A 16,969-nucleotide genomic window follows, 5' to 3' on the forward strand; every position below is an offset into this window, starting at 1 on the left:
GTTACACAACAATTAAGTGGCAAGACAAAGACTCAATCCAGCTCGGTCAGGGAAAAAGGGGCATATTCTTTTTTAAATACAATGTCGGTTAAGTTTGCTGACTGTTCTCCAACTTGTACATACATATCTCTGCACCTTTCCTGATTAAAAGGCTTCCCATCTCTCTACTGTAATATTTTTGTGAATTTTAAGTGGCTTTCAAAAGCAACTCTTTTTTTTCTGAACAATCAATAAAATCTTCTTTACAGTCATCATGTTTATTCAACCTCTTAGTTTACAACCATATGGGGGGCACGCTCTGTTGCCCCTACCATCTTATATACCAAGTCAATGCACAAAGGTTAGGTGCTAAATAAAATCATAAAGCATCTGTACTTATTCCAGTAGTTAAAAGTTTATATTTGTCTACTAATTACTGGGGAACTTATCCAATGTGAATATTTGAGGCCTTTAATTTTCTTGCTTTTATTCTTTATTTTGCTGTTGTTGTTGTAAGTAGGCCCTGGCCCCAGCATGGTGCCCAACGCGGAGCTTGAACTCATGTCCCTGAGATCAAGACCTGAGCTGGGATCAAGAGACGGATGCTTAACCAAATGAACCACCCAGGTGCCCCTGATTTTCTTGCTTTTAAAAAATCTACATTCTGAATATTTCACTCATTATTAGCTTCTCTGTCAGTGAAAAGGCAAAGAAAACAAGAAATGAAATTCAGGAGAGTGAAACAGTCTTTACTGAGCAACTTCTACATACAAAAGGCCAATTTCATTAATGATTCTGGCTTTTGGTAAATTCCAATTTTTTTTATGTTCTATTCCTCCCCACCACAGGTAATCAGTAATCAGATGCTGGCGGTTAATGTGCTCAGGCAAAGCAAACAGTTTTTGTTCTGGTCACATCCCCACTGCTAACTGAATAACTGCTTTTAAAAATCTAAATTTAAAAAGCCAAGAACAGCAGTGAGAGATGGCATCATGAGAATACATTTAAAAATAAATGCATTTTATGTTTTTTAGTACATTTTTGGAATAGGGAAATAAATGCAGAAAAACTTTCCCACCCACATTACGATAAGGGACTCTGCAAAGTTATTTCAGTCTTTTCTTAACCATGGAAAATTTAGAGTTCTTGCGGTATACTTGGTGTGTTAGGGACCTGAGTCTACATAAAGCTTACTAGCAACCTCTGTTAAAACAGAAAAGGACCAAAGTTCAGTGAAAGGACATCAACCTGAAGAGCTAAGCACTATGTAAAGAAGCTAGATGTACATAAAAGTCCATGCAGCATATATGGCAAAAAGGCAAGAGAATACCACCTCAGTCTGCCAAATATCGTGGCCCAGTCTATGGTGGTTAAGGTATGATTAGGCTCTTTCCCCCTCCTCAGAAAGACTCTAGATTTTTTTTTTTTTTAAGATTTTATTTATTTATTTGACAGAGATAGAGACAGCCAGCGAGAGAGGGAACACAAGCAGGGAGAGTGGGAGAGGAAGAAGCAGGCTCCTAGCAGAGGAGCCCGATGTGGGGCTCGATCCCAGAACACTGGGATCATGCCCTGAGCTGAAGGCAGATGCTTAACCGCTGTGCCACCCAGGCGCCCCAAGAAAGACTATAGATTTTATCCAGTTAACAATTACAGTTTCTCAGAAGTATGGCAAGGAATAAGTAAAGTTAAGTATACGGTGTACTTAAACACATCATACTTCTTTATCTAAGATATGTCTATTTGGAATGATTACAAGTACACCCACGTAAAGAAAAAACCAAACAGGATGTTCTTGGTAGTGCAGAATTTTGAAGGTGTATAGATCCCAAGATTTTTCTGAAGAACTAAGTCTGTATTATTTTTGGGACCTCTACCCTTTAATAATGGTGTTTATAAATGCATACATACGTAATGACTCTGATCTTTAGTGGTGCGATGTTTTGCAAGAAGCTTTTTAGCCACACATTTGCAAATCTTAAAAAGGTAATAGTTACACTGAAGTATATGCCCGGAAGTTGTGACTCTCACTTAACTGACTTGTCACAGGTTTGACTTTGGTTTCAGTAAAACCATATTCAATCAGTTAAAATATAAAGTTCACAGAGAAGAACTGAACAATTAAAACCACCAAGTTATTACATAGTTAAATCAGCAGAAATGTCCTTACAATGTGTAAAATGTTAGCATTCCATGACCATCTGAAAATGCTAACAGAAGACAAACAAGCAACATTATGCTTGCTCCAAGCTCTGGTATAATTCAGTCTAACGAACATATGTAAACAATGGTCTTAGAGGCAATTTTGTAAATTCTATAAAGAATACTAGAAAATTAAGAGTAAAAACTTGGAACTCAAACATGAAAGAACTGGCATGCTTTTGGAGTCAAGTTGTGGTACTCTGGCTTCCTCTCATTCAGCATTTTAGAAGGCCGCGTGTAAACTTGCCCATCATCCCTTCCCTTTTATTTCCAATTAACCTCAGGTCAAGCTACCCCAGTTACTGTTACAAGAGCCTCCCAGGTAAACAGCCAGCTCCCCACGTCCAACAGTCCCCTCACCCGAACAAATCCTGCTCTTCATTCTCAGAACATGTCTCACCTGTGAGCAAATTCAATCCTCCCTAGCAGATGTGGTGCCAGTGCTAGGCCTCCTGTTGATTAGTCATGTAATCTTTGATAAATAATTTAGGTCCCAGATTTATTCCTCAGCAGTTAAATGAGGGAGTTGGATTAGATCAATTTTAAGGATTCTATCAGTTCTTAAAAAAAAACACAACAAAACCCAAAAACCTATCCTTGGTAGTTCATCATAGAGAATCATTCTTTAATTTTATACATCAACAGGCCTTAAGAATAAACGTAAGACAGAAAAATAGAAAAGTAACAATCATTAGGCATATATTTCGGTTTTACCATTACACTAACACTGACTCTCAAAAAAAAATTTTTTTTTTTTTGACTGAGGCTCCTCATTTGTAAAATAGGGTTCAGGATTCAAAGATCTCTAGTATCTCTGCCAACTTAATAAAAAAAAAAAGTCCCTAAGGATTGTAAGGGTAGAAGCTAACATAAAATATAGAATCCTTCACATTGTAGGCTCTTAGGGAAACTGTGTTTGCTGACCACGGTATACAGTCGTGGAAGAGAAAAAAGTGCAAAGATAAGAAAGAACTTCATACCTGATAACAGTAAGGGATCCTTATCTAAAGACTTCTTAACATGATCAGATTCACCAGTCAATGAGCTTTCATCAATTTTAAGATCATTGCCTTGAATCAGAATGCCATCAGCTGGAAGAAGATCACCTAAAACAGAAAGCAATGGTACGCTCAACGTTGACCACAATGACGGTAACTCTGCCTCTGGCCTAAGAGGTATTGCTCGTTTCTACTTACCATATTTCACCTGAGCAATGTCTCCAACGGTGATGTCAGCTACAGGTATCTGAATGACCTGACCGCCCCTGATGACTGTGAACTTCTGTTCTTGTTCAATTCGACTCTGCAAACCTCGAAATTGTTTCTCTTTACTCCAGTCATTGAAAGCTGTTACTAATACCACACACACTACTGACAACAGGATGGCAGCGCCTTCAATCCAACCGGTTTCACCTTCACCTTCTTCCTCTCCAACAGAAACTTCTCCACAAACTACATGGAAAGAAAGAAAATGCTTATCCAAAAAAAAAAAAAAAAAAAAAGATTCTGAACTGATGACAATGGACATTCGATAAGTTAATTATGATGTTTACCTACCTTGTGAATTTTACTCTAAATACCTTCCTGAACGCAAAGCATTCCGCAATGGTAAGAATGCTTACTACGTCAAGTTCCCTGCCACTGAAGATTCGCACCCTCAGGACAGGGAGGCAGTCTAGGGTTCTAGTTAAGAGTAAGGACACTAGAGAAGACAGCACAGCCTCTAGGCAAGTTACTTGTTTTTGAGACTCCAGTTTCTTAATCTGCCAAATTAGGATAACATCACCTAGTCCACCAGAGTTGCGAGGATTAAATGAGAGAACACTTTAACGTAGGTAGAGCAGTGGCTGAGAATTCCTTTGCATCTGACCAATGGTTAATGCTATTATTACATATGTCAGACAAGATATACATGAAAACTTAAATACTATGTGCTACCCATGAATCATGAATTTACTGTATCAGTTTTACAGGAGTACAAGCAAAACTTGGTTTCCATAACATGAAGAGGTAAGCCAAGTGCTACTCATTAATCCAACTATTTGGGCACCTGCTCCAGGTGCCAGACACTACTTTAGGAGCTGGGGATATAGCAGTAAATAAGACACACAAGCTCTCTCTTCGCATGAAACCCATACTCAGATTGGTAGGTGCAGATGGTGTATGAAGGATTCAGATAATAAAACAAATAATTTCAGATATTGTAAATGGCATAAAGAATATAAAGAATGGTGATGTGCTATCAAGTGAAGAAAGGGCTAACTGTAGTTTGTGTGAATACAGAAGACCCCGCTGAGGTGTCCATGACACTTAGGCCAGCAGCCAAATGATAAAAGGGGAACTAGCCATACAGTGGCTTTAGAGCATTCCAGGGAAAGATTAAAGATTAAAATCAGGACAAAGGCTCTATGGCACAGGAAAGTTTATAAAAGAATGAGGGAGGAAAGAACCCCAAAAGCTCAAAATTGAAGGTCAACAATATGGAAGAAAAAACAACGAAACAGTACTGTTTAGACTTTGGGCTATAATCTATTTGTGAGTCTAAAATCAATTCCGTGGCTCTTAACCAGCATTTTAGAAAAATGAAACACAACAAAATAAAAAGGATATACACGGAGTAAAGGTAAACATTGTTTCTTAAAAGTTTACTTTGGTTATTTATAAATTCACATGAAGGAATATGTTCTTCTGTATATTCCTATATAAATTCCTTCCTTCTAAGGGTTGAACTGAAAAGTCTGAAAAAAATCAATGGTTCTCTCAGGACAGGTAAAGCAGGAAAAAGATTATTCAAAGAAAAGAATGAGTAAATGAATGATACTAGCAATGATTAAAGCATATTCCAGAATAGAGAGCATGAACCAAAGATATGATTTGAAGTATAAAGATGCTTAATAAAAATTAATCCCGGAGAGGTACGTGGGACAGATGAAGAGAGAGAACACAGAGACTGTAATGAAATCAACTGGTGGTGGTGAAATAGAAGAGATGATGTGAAGGATTAAAAAAAAAAATCCCAAGGACCATCGACAGGATTCAGCCAGCAACGGGTACAAAAGCATGTTCTCCAAAGGTGATGGCAGGACAATCCATCGAGAGTGCTGGCTTCCCCATCCAAATATTAAGACTTCTCTCTGAATTACATTTGAGCTGAAGAAATGACCCTGTATCACTGTACACAGTAACTAGTTAAATGAATTTATGGTTAGCAATGTTCAAAACAGTAGAAGCAGAAGGACAGCTTCTCCTGCCCCTACCCCTTGCCCAGAAGATAGATTCGCTCTCTGAATTAGGTGGAACAAGTCTGGACTCAAGAACAGATGAAGGTTGAAATATAATGTTGACCACTTCTACCAACTTGAAATACAGGTAAAATATTATCTTCCGAATGAAGCATTTCAATGGATTTTTACCTCATTGGTTAAAAATGTAAAAATGCAATATGTTATTAATAGTGTGCAAGAACAACAGACTGAAAGCAGAAGATGGAATTTACCAGTCAAATGTCAACAGAAACGTTTATGTAACTGGTAGATGGGAGTGAAAATAAATACCATTAGTGAGTACACTTCCTGCATTTGGATTTACATAATGTTGTAAGTTTCTTTTCAGCTCTGAGAAACATTAAAACCAAGTTCTGAAATAAACCAAACTCAGACCCAAATCAAGGGAAATCAAGGTTAAATCAAAATTACAAAATACAATAATGTATACTCAATCATGCTATCAATAATGGTATTTTATGGGGGCGTCTGGGTGGCACAGCGGTTAAGCGTCTGCCTTCGGCTCAGGGCGTGATCCCGGTGTTATGGGATCGAGCCCTACATCAGGTTCTTCCGCTATGAGCCTGCTTCTTCCTCTCCCACTCCCCCTGCTTGTGTTCCCTCTCTCACTGGCTGTCTCTGTCTCTGTTGAATAAATAAATAAATAAAATCTTTAAAAAAAATAAAAAAATTAAAAAAAAATAATGGTATTTTATGGTTATTAAGTAACATCAAAATTTTAAACCTCATTTCATCTTTTTAATAGTTCAATGTATATTTTTGCATATGCTTATGACTATGCACAATATAAAAATACAGTATGCATATTATAAATACACACATTATGTAGATGGCTCTAAATATATATAATTCGCAAATGCATCATTTGGAGATATATGCTCAGATTTCTTCCCAATAAGGTATATAACCAAAAAGTTTAAAGATCAACACGCCAGAGATTAGGAGGAAAGGAATTATGAGACAATTATATCATTCTCAGCTTTAAATCTCACATGCATATTTAGAACTAGATGACTGAATATTTCAAAGGAGAACATGAAACAAGTTCGTGCCATATTTCATTTCATATATAGTTCTACTTTAGATTATATAGATAAAGTTAGAATGATCTTGAAACAGATGGTAGTGAAATACTTCTAGAAAATAAATCCTACTGATGATCACAACAAATTTTTAGAGCAGCTGCAATGAAAAAAAAATTGCAAAATCAAAATTACAAAAGGATTGTAATTTACCAGCTATATATAAGTATTTTAATAATGCTTTCAGTAAGGTCCAAGTACAAATATAATTATAAAAATCTATTTCACCAAAAGTGTTTCCCTATAAACATATTCACTAGAGAGAGATGCACAATCTAAATTCAGTCTTCACTCTCTACTGCAAGGCAAATACTCCATTCTTAAAAATTCTCCACTTGAGCTACTTCTTGGGTGGTGCATCAGGTGTTTACATTAACAGTCTAAAGAAGTTGTTCTCAAAAGTGTGGTCTAGGAACCCCAGGAGGAACCCCCAAGGTCAGAACTATGTTTATAATAATACTAAGATGTAATGTGCCTTATATTTCAGGAATGTATAGTGGAATTTTCCAAAGACTACATTACATGTGCTAACACAACACACTAAGTGCAGAAGCAGAAGACAATCCAGTCATCTTCAATTATGCCAGGCATTAAAGAGACACAAGGAAATGAAGAACACTACTACTAGTCTTTTCATTATCTCATTTAAAATCTCATTAATAATAATTTCAGTAATTATAATTTTCTATTATAACATAGCACTTAGTTATAATTTTTAAATGCAATGATAAAATATTGCAAAATTTCTCAATTTTAATTAAGAACACAGTAAATTTCTACAGACATAAGTCATATAATCAAAAGCTCTTTGGAGTTCTTAATACTATGAGTGTGTAAAGAGGCCCTGAGAAAAAGTTTGAGAACCATCAGTATTACACTAGTGACTAAAGATTTGTCTACAGTATGGGTTATAGTGCTTATTTTCACACCAAACAGCACTAGTAAGAAATTTTCAGAATTTGGATTTCTAGGACTGTAGATTTAAAATTAATGGATTTCCTTAGTGTTAAAACATAGCATGATGAAAAGATACAGGAGTACACTAATAAATGTTAAAAAAAAATGCAAACACTAACATTTCACCACCTTCTAGTAGATTTTGACTCTTTTTTTTTGAAGTGTCTTATGACACCAACAACTCTAGAGTATCTTCCAAGTTGGACCTAATGCCAGTATTCTTCTTAAGCAAATTTGGGAAAGGGCTTGTCACTAATATCCTACAAACGAAAGCAGTCCAAGTTCCAAAAAGATTTGTTCTTGTAGCAAAATCCACTCCCACTGAAAATATTTTTCTTTATTCTTCTTATAATCTTGGGGTAAAAAATGTTAAAAGTAAAAAAAAAATCTGCCAACTCACTGAATTCTAGAATACCAATTCCCAATACTCTATAATGCTAAGTGGGTAAACTGAGCACTCCAGAACTCAGCTGTATGTTGCTGAATATGGTACGACCTTTCTTTGTCATATAAAAAGATACACACATTTACACACCTTCAGGCCTACCCACGCATGCACACACATACCTTCATGAGTAACCCACACAAAACATACTTTTAAAATCTGGGAGAACACATATCAAAATGATATAGCTGTAATCTCTAAGAAGTGAGATTTTGGGTGAATGTTATTTCCTAGGAATTGTCACTTTTCCCTCCTCCTCTTTCTACAGCAAAATATGTATTATTTATTTAATAAAAATAAATACAAGTCTCAAAAATAATTTGGCTCAATGTTGACAAGAATATTGCCTAAATCTTTTCTTATTTAGATCAGTGATTCTCAGTCACAGGCAATTTTGCCCCCTAAGAGAAACCTGGCAATATCTAGAGGCACTTTGGTTGCTTCAACTAGAAGGTGGTACGAGGTAGGGCAACAAAGAATGTTCTCGTGCAAAACAAAAACAGTGCTGCTGCTGAAAATTCCTGATCTATACTGGTCTCAGATAAACTGACCTATTCTGTGACCAACTGTCCCAAACAAACAAAAAACCTAAAAAACCAAAACAACTCTCACATAAGCTCCAGGCATATCTTTAATGGAATTAAATCATTGCCTAAGCCAATGTTTAGAGAGTTAGCAAATATTTATCAAAACTCTTCCTAACTTAAAAGGCATAAGAATAAAGTTTTACAAACAAAAATATTGGTGCATCACTCTTCTGATATATAAACTACTATTGGTTCACTCAATAGTTATTTAAATATAGTGAATTTAAATATAATGAGCAAAACCCAAGCTAGATTTCTTAGCACTTATAGAATGTACTGTCAACGAATATCCATTTTAAAATAAACTTATTAAAGAGAGAATAAGAAATTTAAAAAAGAAATGAAGAACATAGAAAGGTGGGAGAAAAACAAAACCATTTGTAGCTACAAGTTAAAGTAGATATACCATTGTACAATGTATTTTCCACTGATCAAGATACACTGTAGTAGAAACATTTCTGGAATGGCAAGGCAATTACCAAATCATGCATATAATGACACAATTTAAGAACTTGAAAAATAATGGATTAGGGAGAAGAACAGAATTATGCTTTCATAATGCTTTCCAAAATAATAAAAAAAAAACCCAAAATTAAAACTGTAATTATTTCCATATAGTGTTAAAAGACCTTAAGAACTGTGATGGCACAAACCCCATTGTATATATGGCTTAGCTCCTTGCCAACACATGGTATGCACATTTTGGCAGGTTTTTTCACCTCTGTATTTCACTTGGAGGTGACACTATCTCATAAGGTTACTGTGAAATTACCCGAGATGGTATATGGAAAGAACTATTAAAAGCATTACTAGAATGATGTCTAGCATGGTCAATAAATGCCAACCTATTATTATTACATTTTAAATAAGCGAATGAACTGAACTTATTAACATCACACATAAAAGTCTTTTTTATCCCCCCTCCCCAATTTACTTACGTGCATTATCCCCTTCTGGAGGTTGATAAAAAGAAAGGCCCAATGATACTATGGCTGCGATTTCTAGTATAATTAAAGTGACATCTTGTAATGCTTCCCATACTAACTGAAGAAAGGTTTTTGGCTTTTTAGGAGGTATAAAATTCTTTCCAAACACTGCTTCTCTTCTCTCTATATCTGCAGGGTTTCCACTTAAACCTAGTGGAAAGAAACAAATTTCAGTGAAAAGTTTCACTATTTACAAATGAAAATACCTATTTTATTCAAAACATATTCATTACACTTTAGATTTCAATTCATAAAATCCTTTTGATAGGATTTTTATGCATTAGACCAAATGTACAGAATTTAAATCACTGAAAAATGTGTACAGTACTTTAAAAGGACATTTCAGGTCGATAGCTCAAGATGGGATGAAGAATTTTCACTTTCCCACACTGCTTATTTTTGATCATACTACCTTATACCATCTTGTAGACTGCCAGAGACCAGAACTGATATGACAGCTGGATGGGTTTTATATTGGAATTAAACATTTCCCTGACCTTTATTTATGTTGTTTTCCCTCCAAAAATGGGGAATTACGTATTTATTTGATTTACTTACAGCATCTTGGTTTGAGTGAAAATCTTTGATTTTCCCTCCTGTTTACCAAAGAACAATGAAAAGTTACTTTATCACAAACTCTAAAACGTCTCTACTAAAATGTCTGTTCTATTTGGACTGATAAAAGACTTGAAAGTCACAAAAACCAGGACACTGAGGATGACTTTTCTTTTGAATTTTATTTTTAGGGTTTAGCTCCAGCTTAGGAAACAGGTAGTGCTACTGACTGCACCCACTGTCACCGCAAGGGAAAAGGTGCAGTGCAGGACGTAGCATTTATCACCTGGAATGTGGAAGCAGACAGCCGCGCGAGAGAAGGTTATGAGATGAACGTCAATTTCTCCTTGCCTTCACCCCATCTAGCAGGTCCTCCTCTAATTTAACCCTGCCAATCCTATCAAACCTAGATATGTTCCCATTAGCGAAAGCAAAGTATGTACACATTTACATTTTTGTGGGGGGGAGGGCGTATGAAAACATAGGCAGCAGTGACAAATGATTGGTTTCCTCAGTCTGTTTAAAAATATCACAAAAGGGGGCGCCTGGGTGGCATAGCGGTTAAGCGTCTGCCTTCAGCTCAGGGCGTGATCACGGCATTATGGGATTGAGCCCCACATCAGGCTCCTCTGCTGTGAGCCTGCTTCTTCCTCTCCCACCCCCCCTGCTTGTGTTCCTTCTCTTGCTGGCTGTCTCTATCTCTGTCAAATAAATAAATAAAATCTTTAAAAAAAAATATCAAAAAAGAAGACAAAGGTACCAGAATGATACAACTTTCAATTTAACATCATAAATTTAAATTTATAATTAATTTAGTTAACTTAATTTCTCTTGTGGGTGGGTGGGGAAAGAGCTCATTCTAAGAGAACAACAAAGGAGCAAGACAGGAAAACAGCCAAGCTCTTGGTTTTTAGTGTTTCAGCTAGGAATCTCAACGTGGAGGCAGGCAAAGAGTAGAAGAGAGAACAAAGAAAGTATACTGCTAGAATAAACAACAAGGAATGAATATAAATTTTTTAAAGTAATTATTTACTTTGTTAAAGGTATCAAGAAGATTCCAGAGACGTTTTCATTAGCAACTGTTAAACAAGGTCAGTGCATTCTGGGCAGAAAACATTTTAGATTTTCTGATGACAAAAGTCACCATCTGAAAGCTTCCACAGAGCTCTAGGCTTTGAGACAGAGTTTAACAGAATGAAAGGAATCAAAGGATTGTACTAATTGTGACCAGGGGAAAAACAGTATGAGAGAAGAAACTTGCAAATTATAATTTAGGATCTACACAGTTTCTTCAGACTAGGGCAATACTCCCCAATCACAGCTAGCTGCAAGCAGTTAGCGCTGGTCCATGGTTTAACTGAGGGACAGGACAAGCCATGTAGTGACGTTTTCCACAAAACAAAATTTGTTTTGAAGAACTAAACCTTGCAATGTTCTGAGATTATGTGTTTGCTGCTTTTTGACTTAAGTGTCCTTTCTTTCATAAAAAGATATTAAACAGTAAGTTTGTTTTGTCATATATTTTAGTGATCTTACTAGCAAAAACCAAAGACTGCGTTTCTTCCCTGTGTCAGTCTCCAATTTTTTTTTCTAAGAAATCGTCTGAAGATAATGGCTCTATCAGTTTAACTCACACTTAACAGAACCTATCATTAATTACATATATCTAACACCTAGTAGTTTTAAAGATCATCATTATTAAACTACAAAAATAACCGATCAAAACTTACATTGGTTATAACAAAGGCCAATATTTTATGTTAATGCTGATAAAAATGGCCACAGAGCCAAAGACAGCTTAAAAATGTAATTGGAGGGAATTTAGAAGATAAAAAAGCAGCTGGTCCTAAGGGTTACTGTAATTCTTCTATACCACCACCAAGCACACACCTAGGACGCAACATCAATAAAGTCATCTGGTTTAGGAACCAGAAGACTTAGATTCCAGTTCACCTACTGAAATTTTGCACAGGTGACTTAACTTCTGTGTCAGTTGGGGAGGGGCATTGATATTTGTTGGTGTAACTTATGAAGTTTTTGGAAGGGCCTAAGAAGGTACAAAATATCAAATCATAAACTATAGAGTAATAGCTATTAAGTAAGGGGATAAGTTACAAACTGAACACTATAGGTTTTACTTCTATTTGGGGGGCAATTAATTTCCATTAACATAAAACAGTAAACTTACATAACCTAAATATAATGAAGTTAAGAGTTTCGTAACAACAGACAGTTCCCCACCAGATATTTACTACTTCAAGGGACTATTCTACATCTGTGGAATCACTGTGAATACAAGTTATACATTCAGCAAGCTTGTATTATACTGGAAGGTAACAAAGAAACAAAGTAACATGAAGAAGATTAGTATTTATTCTAAGTGTAACAGAAACCCGTCTAAAACAGAATGGTTTTAAACCACTGCAGTAACTGATCTCATTTTAATTGTTCCGTGAAGTATAAACTGAAGAGTTCAAGAGTGGAGGGAAAAGACCATTAGGAAGGCCATTACAGTACAAAGTAAGAGAGGACGGTGGCTTGTTTCTGAGTTTTTAAGTGGATCTGCCAATTATCTTGTAAAAAGATCAGACAGAACTTGCTAAAGGACTGGATTTGGATGAAAGAAAAAGAATAAAGAACGGTATCAGATTTTTTTTGGGGGGGGCATATACATTTAAATGGATGGATAGTAAAGACATTTACCAAGATAGAGCAGGCTTTGGGAATTGCAGAATTAAGTGGGAAAAAAGAGGCAAGAGTTAATGGTTTTCATTTTCTAGATTTACACAAGAGATGCCCATTAAATAAATAAGTGGAGTTGTCTGTAGACAGCTGGCTAGCCATATTCGGAACTCAGAGACAGGTCTGTACGTCATTAATGTATAGATGATTCTGGAGCCATGGGCCCAATGAGACCTCAAAGAAAACAGACAAGAGAGAAGGGCTGAGGCTAGAGCCTTGGAACCCTCCCAACATCTGAAGGTCAGACAGGGGAAGCAAAGGCAACCCAAAAGAAATAGGCAGGGATTGGGGGGGGGGCTCAAAAACAGGCTCATATAATACTACAAAAGCCTAGAAAAGGAGAGCTTTGTTTTGTTTTAAAGATGAAGATGATGTAGATGATTATATCAAATGATTAGGATGAAGACAGAGAATGGACAACTGGCTTTCACTAGATGGAGGCTGATGACCTTGATAAGAAATCTTACAGTGGAGTATTGTGAAGAAAGTCTGATCAGAAAGAACTGAATGGAGAGTAAGGATTAGAAAGTGAGTGGAAACTATGATCATAGAACTTCTTCTAGGAGTATGATAGAGCAGAGAAAAATAAAGCAGTGAAAGTGAATTAAAGTGGGTAAATAAAACCCATTAGCCTTTTAAAAAGATGACTGATAGATACTAAGGCAAGTAATTCACCAGTGGAAATAATTAAATAGAGAAGGCAACACAGGAAACATAGGCTAACACTAGAGTAAAGCCTTTGAAGAGGCAAGGGGAATGGAACCCAGGGTGTAAGTTTTAACCTGCTGTTAAGTGCAGGAAGAGGCTCCCACTGTTGGGAGAGAGAAAGCAAAGCTCTTGGGGGAAGAGAGATAGCTAAGCTGATGAAACTGGTAAGAGACTACATGGTCCTAGTTTCAAAAACAGAGTACATATGACATGAAATCATTAAGTATAACTTATGAATAAATATAATGACAGATCTTCTGCCTAGGCCCATTGGCTCAGTTGATGGTAGTGTAGTGGCAAAGAGGCAAAGGGAATGTAAAGCTTTGATCTCCTCATGGCCTAGTTAGCTTCACAAACAGAAAATATATTTTTAAAAACCATCAAAAGTAGCTATAAAAATGAATAAAGAAAACCTGATTTTAAATGGAGCTGGGAAGCTACAAAGGGAGAATTCTCATACATGTAGCCCTCGGGTCAACTTAAATGACCAACAGGAAGAAGATTTCTACATGACTCGGTAACAACAGACTGCCCACCATTTGCAGCCAATGAGAAAATGCCACAGCCTTGAGTTCTTGCTTTTCTTCAATGAAGCTATATTCAAAACAACTCTCCCCATCTCATCTCAGAACCTAATAAAAGCTATCCTCCCCACTGTCTCTTTACACTTGCCTATGGTTCACCATAGTCTGCCTGCCCTGACTTGCAATGCCACTGTTATTCCTGAATAAACTTATCTTTGTTTAATTAAATTACCATTTGTTTCATTTAAGGTTGATATAACCTGGTCTCAGAAGAGGGATTGGAAGGCGCTGAACCCCTAGGGAACTAATGACCCTCACAACTGTTTTGTGGGTCCCACTTGAGCCCCCTGCACTCTTCATTTCTGTAAGTTGTCTTTTTTCCTTTTGGCTCAGTGAGTTTCCTCTGGGATTCAAGCTCCCTCCTTTTGGTTCAGCTCTCTGACTTTAGCTGGGTTCTGCTTTTAAGGCATTACCCCTTCTTGGTGAGTATTCTTTTGTTTTCTGTACTTCTACTTTGAGTAATGGGATCCTTAAAATCCAAAAAGTTAATCAAGCCACCTTCTGGGATACCTGCCTATTTTCTGTCTAAAAACTATGGTTCCAGAAGCTGTAAATATCTGTAAAAACAGCAAAATCTCTCTAAATACAACCTAGAATCACAAATGGCCATTATGAGAAATGTTCCAGTTAGATAAGATCATTTAAGAAGTGAACTTAAAAGCAAGGACTATCAAATCAGAGAAATACCTATTTTTATTGGCATGCAGACGCCTCCAAACTTTAGATTTGTTTTAAAAGGCTAATGAAAAAGTGAAGCTATAAGAGGTACCTAAAACAAAAGGCTATAAGACTGACTAATACTCATACTGCTCCCTCTTTCTTCCTTTGAGTACTCATTCTAGTAATCCTCTGTCTCAAATGCCTTTCCAGTCTGAAGAGACTATTACACAATTACCTTTTCAAATAAGACCACCTGAAGCTACAGGCAATTCTCCTCAGGTATTTTTCATTTCTTGGTTGAAGGCCACACTACAGACCAAACTAAGGGCTATAGTTATTTAACTTCTTAAACTCCGAGAAAATCCTCTAACATTTTAATAACTGGATTAACTCCAGAGATTAGTGGATACAGAAAAAGGCAGAAAATAAGACCAGAGGCACCGGTCAATGCCTGATAGGAAATTTTGTTAAGGCGCTCTCCTCTATGCTAAGGAAAATGTAGTTGGATGGATGGATCAAGCTATGATGTCATTTAAGTTGCAACCCAATTCTCTGAGGAATTGAGAGCAACTATCCTTATCTTACAAATCTTTGTAAAACTAGAAATTCAACTCTAGCAGCAACTCGAAAGTTTGCCCAATTCTTTTTACCAATCCCAAAACCTCCCCTATTAATCTTTAAAGGCTTGTAACTTGCATTCTTCCTTGTGCCTCTGAGCATGTAAATGCTAAAGTGCAAACTTCAGGGAAGTAATTCTTATCAGAAGTAAAACAAAAGGGGGGAAAGGCTGTTTAAAACTTAGCTTTAGCCATCTGAGCGGGTAGCCTTAACTTACTCTATCTACCAGAAAACTTAGATCCAACTTCTACAATAAGTAAAGTAGAAACCATGAGGTTTCTGTTTATGTCTGTTTATGTTTAAGCACATCTATATGTGTGTTGTATATATGTAGCATTTTCTACCTCCAATAGTACTACTAAAATTAATTTGTAAAAGAGTTTTATTTAACTGACTCAAATGTGAATTAAGTATCCGTAGAAATTCTCAAAAATATAACAGAAAGTAACCCATATGCTTTTCAGGTTTCCACGATTTGGGACAATCTGTGGCAAATAAAAGCTAGCTTAAGTTTGGTTTCACTAAACCAGGCATGTCTTCAGAGTTACCAGCATTAAATATAATGTAGACATACAACTTCTATTCTACTGGTTTTACTAATCAAATAAATTCATGTTATGCCTGTTACAAAATTTGTCAACAAGAATAATAGCTTGGGAAAATGGTTGATTCTGTCTAAGGTCTCATGAAGCGTTTGAGGGTAATCTATACATAACTGTTAAGAATGAGTAAACTAAATAGATGTATGTAGGATAAAAAGGTTTTAGGTGAACTTTTCAAATACTCTCCCCAAATCTTTTGGCAACCTGAAACCTTAAAGTTTTGCTAAGTTATGTGATGAGTTAAGCTAAATTCATTAAACAGATCATTTCCAAATAAGATAAAATATTGAAACACAGATTACTGAACATATAGGCTTTTTTGCTTCATTTTACAGAGAAACTAAAGATATTTGGGTCTAATAACAAACATGTTTTAGGCATGCTTAAAAATATTCTATGAAAAAAACATGTTTCCAGCAATCATAAAAAAGTATTTTAAGTCTGCCAATTCACAGAATGCTAACGTAAAGGCCAGTTCAGAGTTGTTTCCTCCTTAATTAAGGGTTAAGGGTTTACTTCTTGCTAAGGGTTAAGAATTCTAATTCATATGTGTGCTTAAAGCTACTAGAAATAATAAGGAAAACATCTCCATATGCAAAAAAAATTCGGATGTGGGCTTTTGGTAAAGGAAGGTAGAAAGGAACAGACATGAACTTTTTTTAAAAAAGATTTTTATTTATTTGACAGAGAGTAAAAGAGTGAACGAGAGTGGGGGGGAGGGGGCACAGGGAGAAGGAGAAACAGAGCCAGATGGCTGGCCTAGATCCCAGGACCCTGGGATAATGACCTGAGCCCAAGGCAGACATTTAACAGACTTAGCCACTCAGGTGCCCAGACATGCACTTCTGTTGAGGGAAAGTTTGTTATAAAGTGAGACCGGTTTTTTAAAAAGAGAAAAGAGGCTGGTTATTTGAAAACAGCAAAGATAGGATAAAATCTGAATGTAAAAAAAGAAAGTTGTACATTTTTGGAAAAGGAA

The 16,969-nt window shown here is 36.2% G+C and overlaps 1 protein-coding gene across 3 annotated transcripts in view; it reads right to left on the reverse strand.

Moving 5' to 3' along the window:
- Window positions 1-16,969, reverse strand: part of ATP2B1 (ATPase plasma membrane Ca2+ transporting 1) — a 71,073-nt gene that overhangs the window by 42,899 nt on the left and 11,205 nt on the right. For all 3 annotated transcript variants that reach the window (XM_034644143.1, XM_034644142.1, XM_034644144.1), the window contains exons 2-4: window positions 9,474-9,671; window positions 3,378-3,632; window positions 3,162-3,287 (exon numbers count right to left, since the gene is read on the reverse strand). In XM_034644143.1, the coding sequence (XP_034500034.1) occupies window positions 3,162-3,287; window positions 3,378-3,632; window positions 9,474-9,671 (579 nt within the window). The remainder of the gene's footprint in view (window positions 1-3,161; window positions 3,288-3,377; window positions 3,633-9,473; window positions 9,672-16,969) is intronic.

This window comes from Ailuropoda melanoleuca, chromosome 15, assembly GCF_002007445.2.
Source record: "Ailuropoda melanoleuca isolate Jingjing chromosome 15, ASM200744v2, whole genome shotgun sequence".
Taxonomy (NCBI): Eukaryota; Metazoa; Chordata; class Mammalia; order Carnivora; family Ursidae; genus Ailuropoda; species Ailuropoda melanoleuca.